The sequence below is a fragment of the Theobroma cacao genome, chromosome 9 (assembly GCF_000208745.1).
Source record: "Theobroma cacao cultivar B97-61/B2 chromosome 9, Criollo_cocoa_genome_V2, whole genome shotgun sequence".
In the NCBI taxonomy this organism is placed as follows: Eukaryota; Viridiplantae; Streptophyta; class Magnoliopsida; order Malvales; family Malvaceae; genus Theobroma; species Theobroma cacao.
The window spans coordinates 36,932,418-36,945,388 of record NC_030858.1 but is presented as its reverse complement, the minus strand read 5'-3'; the positions used below and the strand labels follow the sequence as shown (position 1 = coordinate 36,945,388).

The 12,971-nt window shown below is 36.6% G+C and overlaps 2 protein-coding genes across 2 annotated transcripts; one reads left to right on the top strand and one right to left on the bottom strand.

Moving 5' to 3' along the window:
• LOC18590803 (WUSCHEL-related homeobox 3) lies at window positions 1,332-2,959 on the top strand. Its single transcript, XM_007016543.2, has 2 exons — window positions 1,332-1,874; window positions 2,422-2,959. The coding sequence occupies exons 1-2, from the start codon at window positions 1,497-1,499 to the stop codon at window positions 2,794-2,796; spliced, it is 753 nt and encodes a 250-aa protein (XP_007016605.2). The 5' UTR covers window positions 1,332-1,496; the 3' UTR covers window positions 2,797-2,959.
• Window positions 8,475-12,724, bottom strand: LOC18590802 (putative respiratory burst oxidase homolog protein H). The gene is made up of 14 exons (XM_007016542.2): window positions 12,103-12,724; window positions 11,840-12,002; window positions 11,720-11,768; window positions 11,515-11,628; window positions 10,612-11,418; window positions 10,416-10,511; window positions 10,202-10,317; window positions 9,994-10,096; window positions 9,713-9,822; window positions 9,473-9,620; window positions 9,242-9,382; window positions 9,030-9,158; window positions 8,861-8,939; window positions 8,475-8,768 (listed from the first exon to the last, which is right to left on the bottom strand). Exons 1-14 carry the CDS (start codon window positions 12,671-12,673, stop codon window positions 8,659-8,661), a joined length of 2,736 nt encoding a protein of 911 aa, XP_007016604.2. The 5' UTR covers window positions 12,674-12,724; the 3' UTR covers window positions 8,475-8,658.

The window sequence follows — 12,971 nt, the reverse complement described above, 5'->3', positions numbered from 1 at the left end:
ATGTCTTTATAGGCAGAGACCCTACTTGCAATAAGGTAAACACGTGTATTAACTGTGGTGTCCATAATTTAGGTACAAGAGAAGTTCTATACAAATTTATATAAAATCCAAAGTCAATAAAGTAAGCCCAATATTAAGTGTCTCTTTAATTCAACTTTTATATATATAAATATATAAAATAAAAAACTTCAATAGTAAAACAGTTCGGATTCGAATATTTTGGACAGATTTCATCTTTTAAAGAAAGATAAACGATTATCGTACAAAAATAAATGGCGGGTAATAAATAAAAATTCAATTGGTAGATGTTGTACTTAACAATACTGAAATAGCAAGTTGAAATTTCTCATATGCTATGTTTTATGGTTGGAATATTTTTTTTATTTATAGCTAAAAAAAGTCCAGACTTGCTTTCCTTTTAAGATAGGAGATTTAGGGTTCACATCTCTACTACTTTAGACTTCCTCAAATACACCCAAGATGAAAAATTCCAACTATAGCTAGGTGCAATGAGAAGAAACCAATGAAAGAAAAAGAAGTCCACATTTCTTCTCTAACTTATTCTTTCTTGCATATACATCAGAAGGAAGGCATATTAGGGTATCTAGACATGAAAGGGGATACATGCATGGACTTACAGACATGGAAAAGAGACTACAAGGATGACAAAATTTACTCCCTTCTACTCCCAAATTTAGTTTTAGTTTTTCTCTTCAAATAATATTTTTAATTTGTTAAATAATAAATGTGTAGAATGGAAGGTTTTTACTAAAAAAAAGTCAAAATATAACATAATTTATGAAACCAATTAAAGAAGGAGTGCAAACAAAATAATGCAAATGGGAGAACTTGGCGAGAATAAGTCGGTCTGCAATCATGGTGGGCTGAAGTAGCTCATGCTCATGTATGCAAAGCCAGAAGCTATCAGTATCTGTATCTAAATTTACTTGCTGTTGTCTCCGACCAAAACCATTAAAAGTTATCTCCAACACGCTTAGGTGTGCCTACTTCATCTCTGTTGAGCCCCAAGTAAATGAAATAATAAGGTGATATTGACATAATCATTCAAGTTTCCCCTCATTCATTCACTACCACCTTGGTTTCCAGATTCTCTCTCTCTTCTCTCTCTCTCTCAGCTGTGCATATGCTGAAACCAACACTTGAATGCCCCTCTCAGGGAAACATCAGCATGACAAGCTGCACTTGTACTTTTTCGACTCTATTAACCCTCTCTCTTTTGCTGTCCCCCTCTCTCTCCATCCTTTTTGTCTCTCTTACTTTACTTCTCTACCATTGCCTTTGCATTGTATACTGTTATTGCTCTCTTTCTCTCTCTGTCTCTTCTCTCCTCCTTTGTCCATCTATTTATATGTGTTGCTTGAAACCCTTTTTCAACCCAAAAGGCCAAAAGGAGTAGCCAGTCTGCAGTATACTAAATCAAAAAGAAAGACTAAGACTAAACAGCTAGCTCTTTGTGTGTGTGTTTCTTTTTCTCAATGTCTCCTGCTGCTTCCTCCAGGTGGTGTCCAACACCAGAGCAACTTATGATCTTAGAAGAGATGTATAGAAGTGGGATTAGAACTCCAAATGCCTCTCAAATCCAAAAAATCACTTCCCACCTTTCTTTCTATGGCAAGATCGAAGGCAAGAACGTTTTCTATTGGTTTCAAAACCACAAGGCAAGAGACAGACAAAAGCTCAGGAGGAAACTTACCAAGCAACTACAACTACAACAACAACTTTACCATCAGCATCATCATCACCAGCTGCAACAAAACCATCCTAACCACCACTTCCTTCACTACTTCGATTCTCCTGGCTCCCCTGCTTTTCAACATCTTTCATACTTTAACTCAGCCAGTCTTTTTCCTCAGGTAAAAAAAAAAATACAAAGTGTCAAAGAGATTATCGATTTATTCTGTTTTTTCGTCACAAAAACAATGGTAGCATTCAATGCTTCACCTTTCCTGTGATTACAGTATTAGCAGTATATACAAGAAATAACATAGGAATGAGAACCGAAATTTATGGGAGGGTTTTCTTACAAGCTTTATAACGGTTTTATGATGAGAAAACATAACTGATGAAAGATATTGTACATAAAAAGTATAAATCAAAATCTAGAATTACATCAATATGTCCTAACATGCAGCCATTGTGGTTTTTTCTCTTCCTCTGACAGAAAGCAAACCTAATTTTATGTACAGATATTAATATCGAACGTTCAATATCATCCACACGAGTGTGTGTGTGTGTGCATGCATGGTGCTCGTTATTTTATTATTTTAATGTAATGACAGATAAAATCAAATTTGTCGTATTTGCTATTAGTTTTTAAATGAAGTAAACAGATGGATAATCAAAATGAATCCTTGTCTATGTACTATTCCGGCCAGTTTTAATTTCTTGCATTGGGAGCAGGTAGGGGTTCATGAGGATGCAGCGGCAAAGCAAGTGATGAACTACACGTGGAAGTTTGACATTCCAGAAAGAGTGGAAAACATGGATAAGGCCACGATGAGAATGTACGGCGGTGATTGGTTGACGATGGTTGATCTGGGTTCCCCATTATCATCACCATGCTACAGTACTTCCATCAGGCCACCCCTTAAAACCCTTGAACTTTTCCCAGTCACAGCCTCAAATCTCAAGGAAGAGTGCAACTCTTCCAAGCATCTTTCTTGTATCAGTACTACTACTACTACTACTACTCCTAACCCCACACCGGATATACCCCTAAACCTTCCCTTAAACGCCCCAGAAAATAAACCCCAGGCTCTCTCTCTCTCTGCCTAGGTTGTAGTAACTTATTTTTTTTTTAATTTTATTTTTTAGTTTGAAATCTGGCTGTAATTTTTGTTTTCTTGGGGTTTCTGCAGTGTATGTGTGGTAATTTTTAGGCTCTTAGAATGAGAAAGATCTAAATTGTCTAGGGAGTAATGCTACTGCTCCCCTCTTACTATTACTACTACTTTTTCTTTTTTTTAACCTATCAATTCTAGACTGTGTATTTCTCCAATTCCAAAATCAGAATTCTAGAATTGGCTTTGAAAAGGGTGTTGTTTACATTGTTTTTTCAAATCTTTACAGCTTTGTCTTTTGTGTTTCTTAAAGCTGGCATATACATATAAGCGGGAGCTCAAACGCCAGTACTTGATGGACATCTAGTCACGTAGAAATCAGCTTTTTTCCAAACTGGTCTTTGGATCTCTCAGACAAGTCAATGCAACAATAGAAAATTTCATCAGAAAATAAAAAAACAAGGAAAATACTGTTTTAGTTTTTAACATGAGTCATCCCACCTCTTCAATTTGGACTGCCAACACAGAAACTTTCTTCTTTTTTCCCTTCATTCTTCAATACATTCAAAGCCTACATTATTTTCCAACTTTAAAGACTATAATATATATTAGGACCACTAGGCTTTATTACCTTAAGCACAGATAAAAAAAAGTTCAAACTTATTGGAAATTATTGACATAATTATATAAAAAGTTTGAAACATCTTACTATTTAAGAGAGATGACTTTTTAATTGAATGTCTCACCCAAAGATGAGGAATTCAAATTCATCTGTAGATAAGGGTACGATTTTTTATTAATATGAAAAAAATGAATTTAAAAGTTAATTAATACTTCATTATACCTAAAATTTCGGGGTTGCTAAACAATCTACAGAAATTACAAATTAATATAAAGTTGACTAGTCCAGCAAAAGACTATAAACATTTAAAAGAAAGATGAGGATCAAAACTCCTATAAAAAGTACCCGCAGGTAGTTTAGTTTGAGTGTTTGAGAACATTCTTTACTAGTTTTAAAAAACAGAAGAACATGACATTGAATTTTTGCCCTTTAAATTTGAGTCAAGGTCTGAATGTCAACCCCTCCTCTCCTCTCCTCGCTCCCTCCCTCCCTCTGTCTCTGTCTCTGTCTCTCTCCTTCTCCTCTATCCATAAGGGGATAAAGAAGAAAGGCTGACAACATTGTAAATTATTTATGATTGTGATTACGTAAAACACATGCAACATTTATTTAATGAAAACATTTTCCCAATCAATGGCAAGAAAGGACTATGTAAAGCAAAAGAGAAGGCAATCGTGGACAAGACAATAATAACAAAGCAAGCATAGCAATTAATGGAATATTTCCACTTTAGAGACAACAGGTATAACTCCAGCCGATATAATTTAAGTGTGTAGATATATATATAGAAGAAGAAAGCAAGCAGCATGCAATAATAACAGCATGCAGTAATAATATCAATTAAGGTGAAGCAAAAATTTAAAAGACATACACCCTACCAACATTGCATTAAAATCTTAGGCTAAAAATCTAACCCCTGTGGGCTGCTAGATACCCCCCCCTTTTCCCCTCTTTTCTTCCTCACCTTAATATTTTTTGTACAAAAAAGTGAAGCCAACGCCACAATCTTCAGAAAATAGTTGTAAATGAAAATGCATGGGCAAGTAACCAATAAAATTATGGATTTGGGGCGTATGTGGTTCTTTTATATCTTTCACTACTTTGAGAAAAAAACAAATGAAAGTGTAGAGACATCCATGAGCCAGTACTGGACTGGTTACGGTGGGCCTGAATCGAATAGCTTGCCCAATTCCTAGCCTCTAATGGTACGATCAGACAACAAATTTATGTAATGAAATGAGAGAGAGAGAGAGAGAGATGTTTTTGGTAGGCCTTCATTACAGGTCGGTCACTGCCCACTGGCCTCACGTAAGGCTAGAAGTAATTTCCCTCCGGATTTGGGTCTCTCTATGAACCCATTTTTTAACTCTTATCATTTGCTGTCGTAAGCCATGGCCGAATCTTCAGAAACTTTGTCCCACAAATCCCACAACCATGCTAGTATTTTGTCTTGGGAGTACCCTTGGACCAGCTGGGGTTCAGTTCGTCTCAGATTCTGCAATAAAATTTAAGAGTTTCCTGCATATTGGTTACTACAAGATTCCTATGAGTTACATTACAATGTACCGAACCAACCACACATGTTACTTACCCCATCAAATATAATTGCTTCAAAAGTCGGTAGGAGGGTAGCAGAGAAAATTAAGCACCCACAAATTTTTTTACTCGTTTTGTTTTAGTTTTCATTTGAGATATTCTTGCTCATGTTTTTGTTTCTTTGAATACTAACGTCGAAGTTCAATTGTTATCAATTGAATATAAGTTAGATGCTTGTCTTATGTGCTCGTGGCCCGATCTTCCTACCAACTAGATTCAGTATGATTTAAGCATTTAGAAGATGATCCAATGTTATATACATGCATCAAGAATTGAATTGTCTTATTTGTGGCTTGGATAATCCCTTAATTGTTGTCCTGTGAACTTTCGAATCAATGAAGATCCTATCGACCTTGTAATGTAGTATGGATTGTCAGTCTCACAAACACGTGTCAGATATCTTTACATTTTGGGGACGATCAATAGATTTTTTTAGTTTTTGAAGACAAGGAATTAACAGATGCTCAAAGAGCTCTTCAGCCATTAGCAAAATTGAAAGCTCAAAGAATGTTATTCGATAACTGTAAGCACCTATTTCAAATAAAAATAAAAATAAGTAATAAAAAAATATAATAAAAAAAACAAAAACAAACAAAAAATAAAAAGACAAGAAATAAATAAAAAAATAATAAAAAATGGATGAACAGGAAGGGACTGAGCGTGTGCTCAGCCCCTTCCCCAATCCATCATTACAGGGCATGAATGCCCCTAAAAGGCAGTCGGGTTTGGAGAGGAGTGATCACCTCCGGCTACCAACTCTTTCTGTTTGCCAGACCATTGTGAAATCATGCTCAGAAGAGCATGATTTCGCCTCTGGATTGTTTAAATTTTTGAATAATCTAATTTTTTTAAAAGGCGGACGAGGGGTAGATTTTGAGAGAGGAGAAAAAGCCAGATAAAAAAAAAACACAAATCCTGCAAAAACAAAAAAAAAACTAGATCCATCAACAACAAAAAATCTCACACAATCGAGACCTGCAAATCCAAAATACCTTAATTCTCTACCAGCAGACTACTCTAGCCACAATAACAAAAGATCTAAATCCACAATCCACAATAAAAAAATATGCAAAATAAAGAAACGAAAATGAGAGAAATGAGTGAGTCTTGGGGGACTTTTTTGGGTCTGGGTTTTTGGGATTAAATCTTGATTTTTTTGGGTTTATCGGTTGAAGCTTGGAAGGGAGAATTTAGGTAGCTGCTGTCGGCAATAAAGGGGGAAAGCCTTGGGTGCTTCGCCGATTAGGAAAGGAGTGTTTCTTGGGGCCGTCGGTTAAGGGGGAAAAGGAGAGAGAGAAGAGGCCCGATTTTGGGTGATCAGCGGCACAAAAGGGGAGGATCTAGGCTAGATCCGTCGATCGAAAGGAGAGAAGGCTTCAAGGGAGAGAGGGGAGCTGAAGTTTCACCGGTCGGCGGTGAAGACAACGGTGGAAGTGACGGCAACGGTGAGAGAGGGAGAAGGGGGCTACGGTTGAGGCTAGAGAGAAGGGAGAGCATTTGGGGTTAGAGAGAGAAAATGGAAAGAAGAAAATAAAGAGGAAAGAAAAAAATGAACTTTTATACTAGACAGAAGAGAGCAAAACGACACCGTTTTAGTGGAGTGGGGAAACTGAAAGGGTCCAGGCCTAAACGGCGCCGTTTCGAGTGGCTCTATAGGCACCAAACTGTGCGTTTCAGGCTTGATATAGTGGGCTTAGGGAGCAGATTTGGTGCTGCGATCTTGGGCTCCTTGCGAGCTTGTGGTTTGGCCTAATCTCAGCCTGGTAAGGTATAATTATCCTTTTTTGTTTGGGTTTATTTTAGTTGATATTGGATCTAGCTTATCTTGCTTAATTAAAATGAATTTATTTTTCTAGGAGAAGAATATTTATAAAATATGATTATCTATTTTAGTGTTAGAGAGTCAAAACAAACTAAAAAAATCAATAAAAAATAATAATAGTAATAATACCAAAGCAAAAGTAAAAATGCATAGTTATAAAGAACATATATTTAGATAAATAAATAAAAAATAATAAAAAGATATATTTTTATGAAGGAAAGTTTAGTTTTTTTTGTAAAATATATATATATATATATAATAATAATAATGTATGTAGAGAAATGACGGTAATAATAATAATAAAATATATATTTTGGACCGTTAAGAAAGATTCCAAGTTTGGTAAAAAAAAAATCAATCAATGAATAGATAAATAAAGGTAAAGTAAAATAAAAGAATAAGACCAAATAAAAAATTATTAAGTATAAAATATAATGTTTGATTTGGAATCAATACCGATGATGAGATGTCCAATCGAACGTGAGAAGTCGCAATTTCAAGTAAATTTTCCTAGGTTAGGAATTTTGATTAAGACCCCACTAGTATGATGGGAGGGTCCCGATTAGAAATTTCGATATTTCTAATTTTAAGTAAATAGTAAAGAAAACCTTAAATATATTTAATCACCAATTAATCAAAGTCTACAAGTAAAAGAAATGAGAAATTAATAAATTTGTTAATCATAATAATACAAAAATGGATAGAATACACATGCATAAATAACAATGATTACGGATAACAAAAATATATGTGGTTTAAGAATATGATTTTAAGGGAGTTTTATATAGTAAAATGAATAAATACATACATGATAAATATATGACGAAATAGAAATGGTTTTATAAAAACAATAAATAAATGTGAAATATTTTGTTCATGATAAGTAAGCTCAAAGAAAAGTATTAAATAAGAAACGAACATCAAATTTACGAGTAGGTCGCGTATTATTGTTACATTGTTAAATGTCATGGCATATAGACATATTCTGTATATGAGCAAAATCCCGATGATGGGACTTTCCGAGAAAGCTTGCGAAGGCGAGTTTCACCGATAAACTCCCCAAGTAAAAAGATACCTCCGAACTCCACCAGTATGATGGGATGGTCCGAAAAAATATCTTTAATAAAAAGCTTTTACCCGTATTAGGATTTGCATTCATGAAAGAACTGTTTTTTTACTCACAAACGACTATCCCGATGATGGGATTTACCTTGTAAGCTTGCGAAGGCGAGTTTCTAAGGTATTTCTCTAGGTGAGAGAATACTCTCGGATCCTACCAGTATGATGGACGGATTCGAAAGTACGCTAAATAAAAGGTTTTCGTTTGGCATTATCTTGATTTTATACGATACATTTCACGATTGCATCATATGTGCGCTAAACCAGTAAAATATTTTGACTTGATTAATGGAATAAAAGATAAATTTAATAAATAACAATTAAATAAACATAAGAATAAAATTAATGGGTTATGATAATATATGATTAAATAGTATCGTTTGTGGAATGGGCGTCACAGGGTACTAATTCTTCCCCGTGCGTAACCGTACTCCCAAACCCAAATCTAAAAGATATGTAGACCAGTTTATCGTTTTTTCGATGGATCAAAAATTAATTTTAGATTTCGTTGAGTAGGACAAAATAGTGTGGCCAATCACACCTAAAAAAAGGATTGGTGGTGACTCTCAAGATATGTAATTTTTGCCCACGTCTAGCGTTCAGGTTTCCGGACCCGCACGTTACGACAATAATGAGCACTCTATGACAAGTTTCTTCACTAGATTTTGCGTAGTTTACATGATTATTAAGTATATACTTTAAAAGTTCTCCTTGTGAAAGTGGAATCTGGTTGATGTTTCTAGGCTAAATTCATGACATAGCTTCTTTAATACTTTGGTAAGTGTAGCACTTCCACAGTAGAAGACACCTGCAACAATACATCAGCAGATAATCAAATTGCAGGGGGACCAAAAAAATTCAATGGCATGCAGTAAAATTATAGCTTCTGGTTGCTTTTACCTATTCGAGAAGATTCATGAGTACTAGCCAGTTGAGAGAAAACTTTCCCCCAATTGGGTCTTGCGAAGTGTGTCGTTATCTGTGTCAAAAGGTTTCACGTTAGAAAAATAAGCTTAAGAAAGAAGCCTGTTATTGCACATTCAAGCCTAGTGAAAGCGAAGAAAATTACCCTGCTTTCTGAGACAATATCAACTCCATTCTTAGCCTGTTGAATTTTCTGCACCATGCCGATGAGGGCAGACCGAGCATCGCCTTCTTCATACACACTAGTTAAGTAGTTGTGCATTTCTATCATTTTCTGCAATAATTGATTGGTATAAATTAATTCAGGGAAATAGAAATGGTGAAGTAGAGATTTGTTTTGAAGCTGTTGAAACACACATTTTTGTCATATTCTGCAATGTCATCCATGACACCTTTAAACCATTCGAACGAGCTTTGTTCCCTAGTAACCCAATAGAAATATGCCCTTTCAGGATACTTCTTACCAGGCTTCATACCGCCCTCCATTTGCAAACCATCCTGTATTAGTCAAATTCTATCTAATGTTAAAAATTAAACATCAATTTTGTAAGGATGTCAACAGATTGGAATCTGGTTTGCCAAACTCACAGCAGGCTTGATGCGGCTCAGCAGATCTTTTATGATGCTGATAAATGGGGTTGCCCCAATTCCCAGACCAATAAGCAAGAGAATGTCATACTTCTTATAGTTTTGAGCTGGGGCTCCATAGGGTCCCTTGATGAAGATACTTGGAAATCTGCCAAGAAAGTGAAAACTGTGTTTTATACCAGGTAGAAAACAATGAATTGAGAGAGCTTGTAAAACTACGTGAACCAACAACTGACTCACATAGTTTGTTCCTGTTCATAGTCTGTACTTGATTCTGTTTTTTTAGTTGCTCTGGTTTCCATTCTCATTAAATTGCCTCTTTTTGCTTCCACAGTTGGTGGTTCACAAACCTACATTTCTTTGATTTAGATCGACAGAAAAAAGAACAAGAATAGGAACATCTAGAGGGGAAAATACTAAGAAGGGGGACATGATTTCACAAGGTGCCTCTAATTTTCTGTAACATTAATGCCAAATTAATGGGGATGCTCCAGCCCTTATTAAGATTATATGTTTATCACCTTTTCAAATCTATCTTTCAGTTCTCTAGTCCAGTCCCCCAGTGTTCGTATGTGGACGCTCAAGTAGTCATCTTTTGGTGCCGAAGTGATGGAGAAGGGATGCCTGTAATTAAATCAAAGACCGAGTCATGTATGAACATAGATAATTCCGAGACATCGGATAACATTTTCTGACTAATACAAGATAGAAAAATATCTGATATATTACCACTCAAATTTAGATATATCATGACACTTGACGAACAGATACATTCCACTTTTATACTTGAATCCTGGAGGCTTGGTCACGTATAGAGCTAGAACATTTCCTGTATATATAACAGCCTGAAATGTCCAAAGAGCAGAATAAATATGATTGATAATAACCCTGGATTTGGAGATTAATGGAAACGAGATGAAATAAAGGAGGGTTCTATGCATACCTTAATGACATTCACGTTATGCTTGTGTTCCTGGAATCTGGTAAGGAATCTCTCGCTTGCATAGAATAACATTGGGATCAGGAGATACATCCAAGTCTGCAACGGGCAGAGAGGGTTCCATTAATTTTCTGTGTAACTCATAGAGAATTGATTAATGTTCTTCGAGAATGATTTGAAATTATTTAATGGCACATACCGTCTTCCAGTACCAAGGCTTTTTGAAGATGAGGAAGTAACCATGCAAGATCAGTTGGACATAGACCAAGGTCAGCAAATGATGTGCATACCAGAAAGCATTGAACCCGGCCAATATGGTAAATGGCCATGGTAACTTGACAATATTTCTTCTAAAATTGTGTGTTGCCAGAGTAAACGAAAATAACATTAGAATCACCATAAGTACCCCAGTAATGCCGACTGTATTGTTCACCAGGTCTGCATAACTTGGTTGCTTGTAACCAAAGGCTGGCCCAAGAAGTTCCATGAATTTTCCTGTTGGGTATCCAGATATTTTCGGATAATTACAAGCAAGATGCAAAAAAGTATGGAGACTGGTCCAAATGGCTATTGCTAGTGCAATTAACTTGTGGAAATTTATATTGTCATCAAAAGGGATTATTTTGTGGAGAAATGTTGATCTGAGCTTAGTAAGAGTTCTTCTACACACTGGAAGGAGAATGAGAGCCATGTCAAGCTTGAGAGCCTCAGCAGAACCCTTGGCAACGCAGACACAATAACCTGTGATTTGATACGTTGCTGACCCGTAGAACTGGATGTACTTCCAAAAGAAGAGGATTAAGTTTATGATTACAAAAAGTGCTACAACCCATATTCTCTTCCAGTTTTCATGGACAAATTCTACGGTCATGGATGTGTATTTGCTTATTGGAGTTCTATATCTTTTAGGGATCATTGCTTTTGCCAGGGACTGCGATTTCTTGTTGAGCTTGCTGCCTTCATCAGAGGTCACCATTCCCCTTAGTAGAATTTCCAACTGCCATATCTGTTGAAAAGAGAAAATTCACAAGAATTCTAGCTTACTTATGTAAATGTGTTCAAATTGGACAAAAGGAGGAGCTGTCGATGGATAATTTCTGACCTCTATATATCCCAAATGATCAGGGTCAAGCTCTTCCATGATTAAAGATGCATATGCTGCGGCTTGCTGTTTAAGTTTCCCTAGCTTGTTTGCGGAGGCACTCAACACTAAAATCTTTTTGCATAACAATTATGAGAAATCCAATTATGACATGGAAAGAGTAAGAAGAATATAAGGAATAAATCACAAGTATTCGTGTTCTCACCTCCTTTACCTCTTCCTCTGACAGCTTACCATCACCATTCTTGTCACACCTGGAAGAACCAAAATGTTATCTCCAGCTTGTAAGCACATTAAGGGAGATAGGGACATATAGATTTCTTACATATCAAAGAAAATCTGAAGCCTTGAATCAAGATCTTGATTAGTCATATCTTGCCAGAATGATTGCAACTCTTCCTTGGTTATCCCATCGTCTGGGTTTATTTTTTTACGCCTTGCTAAGGCATCAAATACTCCCCCTGCAAATTCCTTGGAATCTCCCATTCCTACAAGGCATCATATCAAGTTTAATCCTTTCGTTGTTTTTAAAGGAATTGCATATTTTTAGCAAGGAAGAACTTTATCCAAATGTTGCGTAAGTTTTACCAATGCAGACACCAAATTTATCTCTATGGAGCTTCCCATCAACCGCAAACTGGTTGAAACGCCTTTCCGTTGATTTCCAAGCATCCATTTCCTTCCCAGTGACGGTTCGGTCAAGGAAACGTAGACTCTGAATCCCTTTCGCAGCGGAAGAGGCAGTTCTTTGCACTCTAGGAATATTTGGTGGAGCCCCATTTGACCTCTTCCTAGCAGTACTTATAAGCCTCCTGAAGGATGTCACCCTGGAGGCACTCCGTGGTAACGCCGGGGAAATACTCGTATTCCTGGATAATCCGGCTGCAGTGCTCGAATTCCGAGACAACCCGGTTAAACTGCCTGGATTCGGAGGTAACCCTGAGGAAGTACTCGGATTCCTGGAGTGGGATGCAGTGTTGGAAGTACTTGTGTCCCTGGTGAAGGCTGCTTCATTGGGACAAGTGGAGATGGATGTCCCAGACTGGGCATTTAGAGGAACATCGGCCATTCCATCAATCTCAATGCTCTCAAGCATCCATTTCCTTGAATTGTCTTCGCTTGCATCCCCTGAGAGATTCCTTGTTCCCCTGTCCCTCATAATTCTGTGTCTTCTTCCGTTTCTTCACCTTGTAATGAAAATCACCGAAACCCCAAAGACAATGGTGACAAGAACGAATCGAGAGATGATGGTTGAGAGAAGGAAACGAAAAGAAACGGTCAAACTTGAGTTGAAAGGAGGGAAGACACATTTGAGATTCAGTTAGTTATGTGCGTTTTGTCTGAAAATAGCAATTGTTAAGAGCCTGTCAAGGCAGCCAAGCCTATGAGAATCAGAGAAAGCTCTTTATTGCTTTCCCTATAAATCAATAAATGAAGAGCTCCAATCGGAAACCGGT

Excerpts from the sequence above, each read along its gene's own strand:
- LOC18590803 (XM_007016543.2), top strand. The coding sequence starts at position 1,497 with ATGTCTCCTGCTGCTTCCTCCAGGTGGTGTCCAACACCAGAGCAACTT. Across the intron at positions 1,875-2,421 it reads CAGCCAGTCTTTTTCCTCAG|GTAGGGGTTCATGAGGATGC; the intron begins GTAAAAAAAAAA and ends CATTGGGAGCAG.
- LOC18590802 (XM_007016542.2), bottom strand. The coding sequence starts at position 12,673 with ATGAGGGACAGGGGAACAAGGAATCTCTCAGGGGATGCAAGCGAAGAC. Across the intron at positions 10,318-10,415 it reads ATAACGTGAATGTCATTAAG|GCTGTTATATATACAGGAAA; the intron begins GTATGCATAGAA and ends TGGACATTTCAG. Across the intron at positions 9,159-9,241 it reads TTGCAGAATATGACAAAAAT|AAAATGATAGAAATGCACAA; the intron begins GTGTGTTTCAAC and ends CAATTATTGCAG.